At 34.4% G+C, this 15,203-nt stretch overlaps 1 protein-coding gene across 4 annotated transcripts; it reads left to right on the top strand.

Annotated features, from left to right (window-relative positions):
- The first annotated feature begins 222 nt into the window (after positions 1-222).
- Positions 223-6,327, top strand: LOC104668625 (NKG2-C type II integral membrane protein). Of its 4 annotated transcripts, none has more exons than XM_030938554.1 (7): positions 224-664; positions 1,040-1,144; positions 1,411-1,455; positions 1,923-1,967; positions 2,514-2,665; positions 4,266-4,366; positions 5,573-6,252. In XM_030938554.1, exons 1-7 carry the CDS (start codon positions 478-480, stop codon positions 5,682-5,684), a joined length of 747 nt encoding a protein of 248 aa, XP_030794414.1. In that variant the 5' UTR covers positions 224-477; the 3' UTR covers positions 5,685-6,252. The 4 variants fall into 4 exon arrangements, with proteins under 4 accessions (XP_030794415.1, XP_030794414.1, XP_010369684.2 ...); XM_010371381.2 differs by having other exon boundaries at positions 228-664; positions 1,040-1,138; positions 5,573-6,247; XM_030938555.1 differs by lacking the exon at positions 1,923-1,967 and having other exon boundaries at positions 223-664; positions 5,573-6,327.
- The last annotated feature ends 8,876 nt before the right edge of the window (positions 6,328-15,203 follow it).

Below are 15,203 nucleotides of genomic sequence, written 5' to 3' on the forward strand. Positions count from 1 at the left end.
TATATGCTAACAGAACTATTTTATCTTATGGCACAATATGCTTAATCATCAGTGAATCTTAAAACTATCATAAAAAATAGTGTATGTGTATTTCTAAATACAGTATTTTAATTGTTAACATATGCATTCTATTGGTGCTAAATATTTTTGAAGAATTTAAACTTAATTTAATACAAATTTTTTCATGAACTTCCTAGTTCTCACAGGTTTAATGTTTTTATTGTTTCCACTAGTAATATTATGTCAAATACAGAATACTTCTAAAAAAATACCAATTATATCATGTGATTTTTGCTTAAAGCTTTAGGAAATTAGTACCAGCATTTTACATTGGTTAACAGCAAAGTAAACATTACCGCTCAGCTCCAACATATGCAGATTGCCTGTACCAGGGATCCTGTCAAAATACACACCGTTTATAGCTTCTTAAGTGTAGTTATCATAGAGCACAGTCCCTGACAACACACAGCTGCAGACATGAATAAACAAAGAGGAACCTTCTCAGAAGTGAGTCCGGCCCAGGATCCAAAGAGGCAGCAAAGGAAACTTAAAGGCAATAAAAGCTCCATTTCAGGAATCGAACAGGAAATATTCCAAGTAGAATTAAACCTTCAAAATCCTTCTCTGAATCATCAAGGGATTGATCAAATATATGACTGCCAAGGTAACACATTAAATAGATCTTCAATACTATTGTTCTAGGACGTGCAGTTGAGTGCAAGAAGGGTGGGGAAAGATTAGGGAATATTCTGCACTTGTGAGAATCAGAGTTCATAATTGGGATCTTATATTCTAATATGACATCAGAAGACTAATTTTATTCGGGCATTGTTCAACCGTAATCTGCGATCCACTCATGGAACATTATATTTACTGAAGATGAACTGGAATATTCTGAGAGAAAGATTACCAGAGTAGGTGTAGACTTAGAGGCCAGAGTTTATCATTATGTTTCCCTGTGCATGTGGGTTCTCTAGTATGGAATCCTCATCAACTCTCTATCTCCCCTCTCTCAGTGCCTCTGTTTCTCTCCCTGCAGGTTTACTGCCACCTCCAGAGAAGCTCACTGCTGAGGTCCTGGGAATCATTTGCATTGTCCTGATGGCCACTGTGTTAAAAACAATAGTTCTTATTCCTCGTAAGCGTATTTTTGAAAGATTAGACGGGAAAGTTTTACTTTAATGCTTGGAAGTGCCTCAAAATATTTCATACTGTTGAAGAATAGAACTCTCATTGTAGTGTTTATTTCAGAGATCTATTACTTCATTTATTTTAATAGAAAAAGTTAATTTTATTAAAGATTTTCCCCATTTTAAATAACATACAAAGTTTCAAAGTAAGAAACTAAACCCATTATGGTTTATCTAGATATTAGTTTTTATGAAAATCATTTTAATTTTTCTATTACAGTCCTGGAGCAGAGCAATTCTTCCCCGAATACAAGAACCCAGAAAGGTACATTTTTATTTTCAACGTTCAGATATTAGTATAATTTGTACTCAAAAGTGATATGGTTATTCTGAACTTTTCACAACACATATAACAAAATCATTGTAGAGAACATGCATTTATTTTTTTGTGTTTGTAATCTATCTATCTATTTATATACACATACACACACAATGTATTTTCTGATTTCATAATTCAAAGGCATGCTATAGGAGAAAAGAATTTAGAAAAACAAATTAATTTTTGAAAGTGATTACATCAAATACTATAAGCGATGGTGAAGTTCTGTGCTAAAGTCTTTAAAAATACTTCTTTCAAAGATCTATTCGTTTATTTTTATAGGAAAAGTTAATTTTATTAAAGATTGTTCCCATTTTAAATAACACACAAAGTTTCAAAGTAAGAAACTAAACTCGTTATGGTTTATCTAGATATTAGTTTTTATAAAACTCATTTTAATTTTGCTATTACAGTCCTGGAGCAGAAAAATTCTTTCCCGAATACAAGAACCCAGAAAGGTATATATTTATTTTCAATGTTCTGATATTAGTACAATTTATATTTTGTGTCTGGTTTAAGGCATGTAAAGGAATAATGGCATTTTTGCAGAAAATAAGCCATAAAATTCAACATTAAATATTTATAAAAAAGATTATAAGGCAGCATTTCCTTTTCTCCAGTAAGTAGAAATGCTCACTTAAAATCATTCTACCCTCTTTCTCCCAATTAACAGAAGTTTCCTACTGCTATGAGATGATATGAAATGAATAATTTTACTATCCTAAAAAAGCAGTTGTGTGTCAGTGATGTTCAAGACATGTGTAGAGTGTATTTTTGTTTGTTGGTTTGCTTTCTATGGAAACACAATTAGGGATGAGAGGCTAACCCTTGTCTGTGCATGTGTGTATGACTGACTCGGCTATTAAAAAATATATATTTATAAGCCTGTAAGGATGCATAAATATGTTAAGCACATATAGGTTCATACTGTTGCAAATATGTAAACTAATTTTCATTTGTAAACATTCATATTGTTCTGCATAGTAATTCATATCTTTATTTAGCACGTCATTGTGGCCATTGTCCTGAGGAGTGGATTACATATTCCAACAGTTGTTATTACATTGGCAAGGAAAGAAGAACTTGGGCAAAGAGTTTGCTGGCCTGTGCTTCAAAGAACTCCAGTCTGCTTTCTATAGATAATAAAGAAGAAATGGTAAGATATAAATGTTTCAAAGATTTTATGAGAAGCTTCTTTCAGTGAATAATACCTTTGTAGTAAACATCCATATGTGTGTACATATATTTATCTTATATATTTTCAAGTTTATGTATTATTCAATTGATTGACTTAATAATGTTTTTAAAGTTATATACTACTAATGTACTTTTATTTTCAGTTTTTGCTTTTCAAGGAAAACCATGCTTCTGTAAATACTTTGAATACACAATAAATGTTTCTATCTAATTTTATCAGGCATGATATGATCTGGTCATGCAGATTGATCACAAAGTGAATGAATTTATCTGATACAAGTCAGATCATGAAATAAAAGTTTCCAGCTCTAACAGTTCCACCCCTTTGTATACACTCATCACTTATCCTGACTCCTCTCCAAAACACTGTCTTGACTTTTAATATTATAAATAACATTTGCCAATTCTTGAATTTATACAAAGGGAATCATACAATGTGAATTTCATGTCTGTCTTTTTCACTCCTATCTGATATTTCTGCAATTCCTCCATATTATTGCAGTTATCAGTAGTATGTTACTGTTCACTGCTGTACTATGTGCAAAGAACACTAAGAATCCATTGAGTCCTTGTCTCTGGATGGGGAAGTGGGTCTCCTGCCTTCAGGGACAAAGAGAACCCTGGGTGCTGCACTGGTAGTCATGGGGTCGCTTTGCTGATCCTCCTCACCCACATCCACCCTGGTGTCTCTTGGAATGAGAAGGAAGCACTTCCTCTGGCTGTATTGATAGCAGGTCTCCTGGTAGATCATCCTCGCCAGTGATACCAGCCTCCCCTGGTGTTGTGGAGGGGACTCCCCTTCAATACAGAGCAGGAGTGAGCTTTGCTGGGCCTCCTCCTGTTGCCAGGTTGAGTGCGGGGAAACAGCAGGCCTAGGTCACCTTCTTCTGTCGGATGGGAAACTTAACATGCTCGCTCAGATACTTTGTTGATTCCTGATGCTAGGGTCCCAGACAATTTCATTTTCCTCTTTCCACCTTTCAGAGTTCTCCATTGCTTTTGTCTTTCATTAATCCCAGAGTTTATAGTTATTTTTAGTAGAGAGTAGCAGAGAGAGATGGGTCTACACCACCTGGTCAGGACCACTGTTATTCCACCAAAACCAAATCAGATAAAAAAATGAGGATTTATCTAGTTAAAGAATGCTGTGGTGCCCAGAAAACCCAATTTGTATCTTTTATGTCATTTATTTCTGAATGACAACCTCTCATTTCTCTTCTAAATCTCCAACTCTGGGAAATATAGTACAAATATAGATTGTTTTAGTCACAGTATCTGGAGGAATGAATGCACAGTATCAGGAAACTTATTTAAATCCTTCCTGTGTTTATTCAGTCAATTGGGGTAACTATTATAATGCAAGAATTAAAATGTCTTTATTAACATGAAAATAACAATGAAAGTACTAAGTATAAACATTGAAGAGTTCATTTATATCAAAATCATAAACATTTATGAAAGTTTTTGGTACTGCAAATAGTGATTTTCAACTTTAATATATTGTTTTTATAATGTTTTCATAATTATTATTTAAGTGAAAATTCTTTCTTTTCTTTTAGAAATTTCTGACCGCCATTTTATCTTCCTCATGGATTGGTGTGTTTCGTAACAGCAGTCATCATCCATGGGTGACAATCAACGGTCTGACTTTCAAACATGAGTAAGTTGTTTTGTACGGTGCTATATAAATATGTACATATATAAAGGATAAATTCAGAGGAGTAATATGAATAAATTTATGTGGAATCATTGACATGAAGAAAGATGTGGAAAGTTAGTGAACTGTTGACATAAATATTTTACAATAGACCATAGTAGTCCCTATATGTCAACTGCTCGTCGGTCAGCTAATAACCCTCTTGGTTATGAGATGGACCAGGGGCGTCCAATCTTTGCCTTCTGTGGGCCACATTGGAAGAAGAATAGTCTTGGGCCACACATAAAATATGCTAACACTAACAATAGCTGATGAGCTAAAACAAACAAACAAAAAAAATCACAGAATGTTTTCAGAAAGTTTATGTATTTAAGTTGGGCCACATTCAAAGTTGTCCTGGGTCACATGCGGCCCGTGGGCAGCGAGTTGGACAAGCTTGAGATGGACTATCAGGGAATTGCAGAGCTTGTTTTCATTAAAAAGCCACGCTTACTTTTTTCCTTAAGAATATTCTCAAAGCACAAGAGTAGTGCTGTTGGCATACTGCTATAATTTTTTATTAGTAGTTATTGTTGTCAATCTCTTATTGTGCCTAATTTAGAAATTAAACTTTATCATAGTTATGAATGTGTAGAGAAAACATAATCTCTCTATAGATTCTGTACTATCTGCCGTTTCAGGCATCCACTGGGGTCTGGAAACATATCCCCTGTCGATGAAGGGGGACCACTCTATTGAGTGTTCAGAATAATGACTCTTACTAATATTATGAAAAATTTAGGCCGGGCACGGTGGCTCAAGCCTGTAATCCCAGCACTTTGGGAGGCCGAGACGGGCGGATCACGAGGTCAGGAGATCGAGACCATCCTGGCTAACACGGTGAAACCCCGTCTCTACTAAAAAATACAAAAAACTAGCCGGGCGAGGTGGCGGGCGCCTGTAGTCCCAGCTACTGGGGAGGCTGAGGCAGGAGAATGGCGTAAACCCGGGAGGCGGAGCTTGCAGTGAGCTGAGATCCGGCCACTGTACTCGAGCCTGGGCGACAGAGCGAGACTCCGTCTCAAAAAAAAAAAAAAAAAAAAAAAAAAAAAAGAAAAATTTAATTACCCTTTTCCATAAAGTTCTTTTCTTACACTACATAGAAAATGCTTTTGTCTCATGAATCATTTGCTTAAAATGTAACAGAATATGGATTTTTCTCCATTACAGGATAAAAGACTCCGATAATGCTGAACATAACTGTGCAATGCTACATGCACGCGGACTTTCATCAGACCAGTGTGGATCTTCCAAAATATATCATTGTAAGCATAAGCTTTAGAAGTAAAGCGTTTGCATTTGCAGTGCATCAGATAAATTTTATATTTCTGAAAATAGAAATAATATTATGATTGCATAAATCTTGAAATGAATTATGTTATGTGCTCTAATAAGAAAATTCTAAATCAATTATTGAAATAGGATATACACAATTACTAAAGTACAGATATCCTAGCATTTGTGTCGGGCTCATTTTGCACAACATGATATATGTGGTATTCAGCCTTTCTAAAAGTTGCATATTATATGAGTCGGTTTATATGAAGTATCAAGAACAAGCAAACCCATGGAGACACAAAGTAGAATAGTGGTTGCCAGTGCCTAAGGGAGGTGGAAATAGGAGATGATCACTAATTGATAGAACGTTCCTTTGTGTCATGATGAAAACTTTCTAAATTTCAGTAGTGGTGATGGTTGTAACTCTGTGAATATACTAACCATCATTGATTTTTAATCATTCTAAGTGGATGAAATTTATGCTTTGTACATGACACTTCAATAAAGCTATCAGGAAAAAAAAAAAGCCTCTCATGAGATCGTTTGTGACTGCATTTATTCTCTAATTTTCAAAGATTAGCTTCTTTATAATATTGACTTTTCTAATCAACATAAAGTATTTCCTTCAATGTACTGTGTTATCTTTAATTTGTCTCTATTGTATTTTGTATTTTGGGGGATTGAAGTCATACAGAAATGTAGGTATTTTATATTCATGCTTTTGTAAATGGCATCCTGATTCTAAAATTCCCTTTAGTAATTTTTGTTGTTACAAATAGAAATACAATTGATGTCTGCATTTTGATTTTGTATCTACTTATTCCACTGATTTTATATATTGAAATCTATTATGTCAACTACTGATTTTTTTCTGGATGTTCTATATAAAGAACATTTTATCTGCAAATCATCACACTTTTATTTTTTTCAATCCACATGCTATAACTTAGTTTTATTTTCATTTACTTTCACTGGCTAGGATTTTATACCCATAATTGAATAGAAAGTGCAATCAAAGTTCTGTGTGTATCATATGTATCATTTCCTGGTTTTGGCAAAAAATACTTCAACATGTTATTCATATTTACAAAGCTTGCTGGGTTTTTTTCATCCTATCTTTCTCATATTGAAGCAGTTTTATAATATTCCTATTTTCCAATAGATTTTTATCAATTGTTGTAACATTTTTATTTGTATCAGTTGGAATGATATATGTTTTCTTTATATAACGTTTTTATAGACTACTTTTATTGTTTCAAATGTTAAACCAGCTTTTGTTTCTGAAATAAATCCATGATGATCGTTGTATATTTCCCTCATAAAATATCAGTGCTGGCTGGGTGCGGTGGCTCACGTCTGGAATCCCAGCACTTTGGGAGGCTGAGGCAGGTGGATCACAAGCTCAGGAGATCGAGACCATCCTGGTCAACATGCTGAAACCCCATCTGTACTAAAAATACAAAAATTAGCTGGGCGTGGTGGTGCACACCTATAGGCACCTATAGGCTGAGGCAGGAGAGTCACTTTAAACTGGGGGTCCAAGGTTGCAGTGAGCCGAGAGCACACAACTGCACTCCAACCTGGCGACAGAGGGAGTTTCTGTCTCAAAAAAAAAAAAAGTGGATATATATTTTATGTAGGGTAAGATTTATTTCTTCATCCATGTTCACTAGGATATTTGACCATGTTTCAAGTTTATTAACTTGAAAGATTTTGGTATCAAGGCTATCTTGGGAAGAATTTCTGTTTGTCTGTAACCTGAAAGCATTTGGTGAGAGTACTGCTTTATTTTTAAATGTTATAATTCACTAGTAATGTCATCTGAGTTTGCAGACTATTTTTGTAGGAAAGTTTATGTCTAAACTGAATTTCTTTGATACATGTGGGATGTACTCAGATTTCTATTTGAGGTGCTGCATTTGGTAAAGAGTGTTTATGAATTTTCTATTTCATATAGACATTAAAATGTAATGAAAATATAGTTTTATTGCCTCTAAATAACTTTAAATACCATTATGGTATTTCCATGTTTAATCCAGAAATAGGCCAGTTGTGGTGGCTCAAGCCTATAGTCCCAGCACTTTGGGAGGCATCACTGTGCCCAGCTCTTATCAATTTTTTTAAATGTTAAATTTGTTATTTTTGTGGATATATTAGTAGCTGTATGTTTTTAGTAGTCTCATCAGATTTTAAAAGCGTTTTCATTGAAAATACCTTTGGTCTTGCTGTTCTCTCTATTGTAACATTCTTTATTGTGGCATTTTACTGTTTATTCATTTTTTTCTTATACATCACTTGTATTTAATTTTAGCTTTTCTATTTTTATTTTAGTGCATTTCAGTTAATTTAATTTTTAAGTCATCTTTTGTAATATATATGCATTACAAATCAGTTTTTACAAGAGGGCAATCAGTTTTTACAAGAAAGAGTTCTATTTTCCTTATAATTCATATAAAAATTGTGACCATTCATTTTGATAATTTCTTTCACCCATATGTTATTTAGACATGTATTACTGAATTTAAAACCACGAAAGGTTGGCGGATTTTTTTTACTGACTTCTATCATAGGTAAACTGTAGTTAGAACATTTTCTGTGAAGCTGGAAATGTTCTTCATCTTTGTGTACAAAGATGTGGCTAGTGTGCTGAGAAACTAGTTTTACATGGTATTTATTTTGTATTAATTAAAATTGAAACTAGAATATCTATTTTTTAACTGTTCACTGGCCAAGCTTGGCTAGTGGTACTACATTGAAATCGTAGTCCTATATTTTTTACTAATATGTTTAGAGTTATGAGATTATAGTTTATTTGGGAAAAATATGTGAAATTACACATGTGAGTATGCTACATATGTGTGAGTGTGTGCATATGAGTGATAACTACTTGTCTAGTTCTAATCTTTCTATAGGCTCCCTGGCCTGTTTATGTGTTAAGCACTGAGAGAAAAGTGTTGAAAAATCCCATTTATGATTGTCTACTTATTCACTTTCTTCAGTTATATGTTGAACTTGTATCATTAGGTACATGCAGTGATAAAAATGTATATTACTAGAGGTTTGGAAAAGAAATCTAACGTTATGAAGCATGCTTCTTCAATTCCAGTAAAGGGCTTGCCTTATATTAAGACAGCACATTAACTATAATAGTGGTCTACCAGTTTGTGAGATATGGTATGTGTTTTTAAATATTTTATCTTCATCTTTTCTTTTTTAAATATTTCAATTTTAATTTCAGTGGCTACATAGTAGGTGTATATGTTTCTTGGGCACATGTGCTGTTTTGACACAGACATGCAATGCATAATAATGACATCGTGTAAAGATGGTATTTCCATCTTCCTAAGGGTTTATCCTTTGTGTTACAATTTAATTATACTCTTTAGTTATTTTTAAATGTACAATTAAATTATTATCCACTGTAGTGACCCTGTTGTGCTATCAAACACTAGGTCTTATTCATCCTTTCTAAATATTTTTATACTCATTAATTAAGCATTTTCACCTCCATACTACTACCCTTCCACTATCCTTCTCAATCTCTGGTAATCATCCTTCTACTCTGTCTCTCCATGAGTTCAATTGTTGTGATGTTTAAATCCCACAAGTAAGTGAGAGCATGTGATGACTGTCTTTCTGTGACTGGCTTATTTTACTTAACATAGTGACCCCTGGTTCCATGCATGTTGTAGCAGATGACAGGGTCTCATTCTTTCTATGGCTGAATATTAGTCCATTGTTTATATATACCACATTTTCTTTGTCCATTCCTCTGTGGGTGGGCACTCATGTAGCTTCCAGATCTTGGCTATTGTGAACAGTGCTGCAGCAAACATGGGAGTACAGCTATCCCTCAGATATACTGATTTTCTTTCTTTTGGGTATATACCTGGGAGTGGGATTGCCGGATCATATGGTAGCTCTACTTTCATATTCATTTTTCTTTATGCTTACATGAAAAGAATGTCTCATAAAGACAACATTTATTACTGAATATATACATTCTTTGCTTTTACATTCAAATACTTTATACTTAATATAATGATGCATATCTAAAATATTATCCTTATGTATTTTATTTGTATGGAAATACATAAGGACTGGTATTAATTATAACTTAATTTTTATTACATTCTGATTGAACACTACCAAGTGTTTAAACTCTGTTGTTCCCTTATGTTTTCATAATAGACATTTTCATTGTTTACTTTCCACATGGAAACTTGTTAATTTAATACAACTTACTGCAAACCTGCTGGCACTTTGATCTTGGACCTCCCTGCTCTCTGAACTGTGCGTAATATATCTGTATGGTTAATACATTGCTTGGTTTTGATATTTTATGATACCAGTACAAACAAAGTGAGAGTCTCTCTATTTTATTTACCAATTAGCCTGTATCTGCTCCCCAAATTCTAATATAAATACTTATCTCAGTGTTGGAAACTTTATCATTAATACACTATTCGATATCCAATTAGGTATATCCACACAATTCCTTTACTTTAAGTCTTCTTTTTGAATATCCAAGTTTTCGTTGGGAATCTGTGTTTAATCTATTGAAGATATCTAAATTTAATTTTATTTAGAGTTTATAATAACTAATTCACTCCAATTTTTTAAATTCATTGAAAATTATTTTATTTCATGTTACATTCAAAGTATATTTTCACTTCTTCTTGACTTCCAACTTACCCATAACTCGTAGGAAACCAGATATTGTCATTATTTGCAATAGTCATAGTAATACATATGTACGTTCAGTGTTAGGGTTCTCCTGAGGGGCAGAACTAATAGGATACATGTATATATGAAGGGGAGTTTATTATGGAGAATTGGCTCACACAATCACAAGGCCAAGTCCCACAATAGGCCATCTTCAAGCTGGGGAAGAAAGAAGCCAGTAGTGGCTCAGTCCGAGTCAAAAGCCTCAAAAGCAGAGAAGCCAAAAGTGCAGCCTTCAGTCTGTGGCCGAAGTCCCAGGAGCCCCTGTAAAACCACTGGTGTAAGTACAAGAGTCCAAAGGCTGAAGAACTTGGAGTCTGATGTCCAAGGGCAGGAGGGTTGGAAGGAAGCATCCAGCACGGGCAAAGAATCAAAGTCGACCACTCAGCAAGCCAGCTTACCCCACCTTCTTCTAGCTGCTTTGTTCTACTGGCTCTGGCAGCCATTGGATGGTGTCCACCCACACTGAGGATGGGTCGTCTTCGCCCAGTCCACTGACTCACATGTCAATCTCCTCTGCCAACACCGTCACAGATACAGCCAGAAACAACACTTACCAGCTATATAAGCATCCTTCCATCCAATCCAGTTGACATCTAATATTAATCATCGTAAGCTCTGTGTGTGTGTGTATTTATGTCATATAAACATATATATACACATATATATACACATCAAATAAATTCTACTTCAGTTCTCTTTTTTTGTTTTTATATATTTATTGTGCCTTTGTATACGCATACATTTCATTCACATTAAATGCTCAAACAGTAGAAACCTATATTATTTCGATTAACAAAGGACATGATATATAGTCACGTGCCACAAAATGATGTTTTGGTCAATGACAGACCAAATAATAAAGTATATATGATATATTGCTACTATAGTAGATAGATAGTGGTCCCACTAGATTATTACGGAGCTGAAAAATTCCTATGACTTAGTGATGTCATAGCAATAGTTGCAGTACGGTGTATTATTCACATGTCTGTGGTGATGCTGTTGTAAACAAATTACCGTGCTGCCAGTGGAATAATGTATATCACACACAATTACATGCACTACATAATATTTGATAGTGATAATACATGACAATGTTATTGGTTTATGTATTTGCTGTAGTATACTTTTAATTATTATTTTAGAGTGTACTCCTTCTACTTCTACAAAAACAATTAGCTGAAAAACAACCTTGGGCAGGTCCTGCAGGAGGAATTCCAGAAGAAGGCCTTGTTACCATAGGAGAGGACGGCTGCACGTGTGTTATCGCCCATGAACCTTCCAGTGCGACAAGATGTGGAGGGGATGACAGTGATACTGTTCTTGCTGACACTGTGTAGGTTTAGGCTAATGTGTGTGTTTGTGTCTTAGTTTTGTTAAAAGAAAGGTTAAAAAGAAAAAATATTAAAATGAAAAATAGAAAAAAGCTTGCAGAATAAGAACATAAAGAAAATAGTTTTTAAGACTGCAATTTGTGTTTTTAAATATAGGGTATTTAAAAAGAGGCAGAAGGTTTTTATAAAATGAAAAATTTAGAAACCAACAAAGTTGCAGTAAAGTTAATTTATTATTAGCAAAAGATAAAACTGCTGCATAACTATAGTGTACCCTAGTGTAGAGTTTATGAATCCTGCAGTAGCGTGCTGTAATATCCTAGGCCGTGACTTTCACTTGCTACTCACTGACTCACCCAGGGAAAATGCCATTTCCGTAGACTTCATTCATAGTAAAATATACCTACAAAAGGATGTCATTTTAACCTATTTTTAACCACATTTTACGGGTTTTTTTTATGTTTATATATGATTAGATAAACAAAAATTACCATTCTGGTCACTGCTTACATTATTCACTACAATAACATGTTGTATGGGTTCGTATCCTCGGAGCAATAGGCTATCCCATATAACATAGGTGTGTAGTAGCTGTACCATCTAGGTTTGTGTATTTACCCTCTGTGATGTTGACTCAGGGATGAAATTGCCTAGAGGCATATTCCTGAGACGTATCCCTGTCATTAAGCAAACAATAACAGTATAACACTAATGGAAAACTCCAAGTGGATATTTGTAGCAATAGTAGATATCAGCACTTTAAACTTAAATAGAAAACATTAGTGAATGATACATTATGTGGCATCCTTAGTGAATGATTTTATTGTTTTAATTCTATAATGTGACTAAGAGAAAAAATTAACCTAGTTTATGAAATATAAAAAAATGTAAATATGAATAAATTTGCTTATAATAGAAATAGATACAATATAAACACAAGCATATATGCACAGCCCGGGCGACAGAGCGAGACTCCGTCTCAAAAAAAAAAAGAAGAAAAAAAAGAAAATATATTACAATACATTTTACAGAAAAACATCTATGCCTAGCCAACATTAGCCATTCTGATGGAAGGGCAAATAGTAATTCTGATTGCAAAGAAATAAATATGGATTTAAATTTCAACATTTTAGATTTTAGAGAATGACTGGACACGGTGGCTCATGCCTGTAATCCCAGCACTTTGGGAAGCCGAGGCAGATGGATAACAAGGTCAGGAGATTGAGACCATCCTCGCTAACAGGGTGAAACCTCGTCTCTACAAAAATACAAAAAAAATTAACTGGGCATGGTGGCGCATGTCTGTAATCCCAGCTACTCAGGAGGCTGAGGCAGGAGAATCACTCGAGCCCAGGAGACAGAGGTTGCAGTGAGCCAAGATGCAGCACTGCACTCCAGCCTGGGCAATAGAATCATGCATAAACATTCCCCCTTTTCTTGACAGAAAATGATGAAAGATTTTTATTTAATACAACGAGATAATTTATAGTATTTTTCCTGATGTTCATATACCATTTATTTCTTTAAATTTTTGTTTATTTATTTTTGAGACAAGGTCTGGCTCTGTCGCCTAGGCTGCAGTGCAGCGACACTAACTTAGTTCACTGCAGCCTCGACCTCCAGGGTGCAAGCGATCCTCCCACCTCAGCCTCCAGAGCAGCTGGGACTACAAGCAAACACCGGCATCCTCGACTAATTTTTGTATTTGTTTTGAAGAGAAGGGGTTTCATCCTGTGGATCATGTTGGCCTCGAACTCCTGAGTTCAAGTGATTCTGGATGCTGGGATCACTGACATGAGCTACCGCGCCCCGGCACTCGTACCATTTTACTTATGCTTTAAAAATCTCCGTTTTCTGGCTTCCCCATTTTTAAGTAGTTGATGTCTTTAAAATTGCTTTTACCTCCCTACATAGTTTAGCTTAAGCTTTAATCATTTACAACAAATATTTCTATTAAAATGCAGACAATAAGTCATGATTAGAGAGGGAATCAGTGAACAATATAGTGAGTAGTTTTTTATTATTGCAGTCTCTGGCATAGAGATATAGTTCAGTATTGTTTAATATTTTATTCTTTCAAGAGACATTTATTTTAATCAGAGGAATCTGGTTAACTTACATAAAGAAGAAAAATGAATGAGGGAATTTTAAGAACTACGGCAAAGAAATCAAGAAGATAAGTTTGAAAATTCATGTCAGTTACAATTAAGTTGAAAATGTAGCATTTTCTCAAAACAGTGACAAGTGCATCAAATTCCGATTGACAAGATTATTATTTAAATTTTTTTATTATGATAGCAGTGATATTATTGGGGTATATGATAAAGAAGTATACAATGCCAAGTTTTAGGCACCTTGTCTAAATGTAGAAAGTAGCCATCTAAGATACTGTTAAAAAGTTACAAGATTTTGGTGTTTGTGACTGAGATGGAAGCAATCAACTCCATGGGTTAAATCTCTGCTCTCCCCCTATCCAGTCGACCATTAAAATAATTTCTCTCAGAGGCACTTGAAAATGGACAGACTAAATGACACACTAGCCACCCAAAGTCTCATGTATTATAAAGTGTGTGATGAGATAAACTCATTCAAAATAGCCCTAGGGTGAGAATTTCCTGTTCAAATCTGAAGTAACACATTGGCGAGGAATCTACTTTTTCCACTCTTGCCTCACTCTGACCCTTCAAAGGTCAGTCTGTGAAGATCACAGATAAGGTTTGTGTCTTTAAGAGGTAACCTGACCTCCCCACTGAAGGGTGCCTGACTTTCTGGTTACAGAAGGTATGTGTTGCTACTCTCCCTGTTTCTCTCCCTGTTGCTCATCTCATTTAGTAGAAAATTGTAAATACTGGCTGTGATGCACCTGAGGTAAAGTTTATATAGACTAAAATCAAGGTAGAACTCTCTTCATGTGAATAATTCAAGGTGAAAAACGAGCCAAAATATAAAATACGTTTGAGGATTTCTTAGAGTATCCACATTATTGCCTGTGGAGAATCACTCAAGTAGATGCATACATAATAATAGGGTTGCCAATCAATGTAATTCAGAGTGAAACCCATAACCATCATGACAATGAACAATTCATTTTGGATTTTATAATCATTACTGATTTAACTGTATATTACATTTAGACCAACCTTTAAAAATAAATTTTTAAAATGGATACATCAAATTGTGAATGTCAAACACTAGTTTTCAATCACATACCTAGAATGAATGAAAGCAGTTTTAATTTTTAATAAAAGCAAGGATGAAATCATTTTCATAAAATGCAAATCTGTCCTGAATTATAAACAATTGAAAGACTTAAAACAATTGAACCAAACATCGCAAAAAAGATGTACCACACTGACATGAGATGCCTAATTAATGAGTTATTTTACACACTCTAATGCTAATCAGAAATAATAAAATGGCAGTTGTGTTACAAATAGTTAAAATGCCTATTATGTATTCAG

This window comes from Rhinopithecus roxellana, chromosome 10 (assembly GCF_007565055.1).
Source record: "Rhinopithecus roxellana isolate Shanxi Qingling chromosome 10, ASM756505v1, whole genome shotgun sequence".
Lineage (NCBI taxonomy): Eukaryota > Metazoa > Chordata > Mammalia > Primates > Cercopithecidae > Rhinopithecus > Rhinopithecus roxellana.

Excerpts from the sequence above, each read along its gene's own strand:
- LOC104668625 (XM_030938554.1), top strand. The coding sequence starts at position 478 with ATGAATAAACAAAGAGGAACCTTCTCAGAAGTGAGTCCGGCCCAGGAT. Across the intron at positions 1,145-1,410 it reads AGTTCTTATTCCTCGTAAGC|TCCTGGAGCAGAGCAATTCT; the intron begins GTATTTTTGAAA and ends TTTCTATTACAG. Across the intron at positions 2,666-4,265 it reads TAGATAATAAAGAAGAAATG|AAATTTCTGACCGCCATTTT; the intron begins GTAAGATATAAA and ends CTTTTCTTTTAG.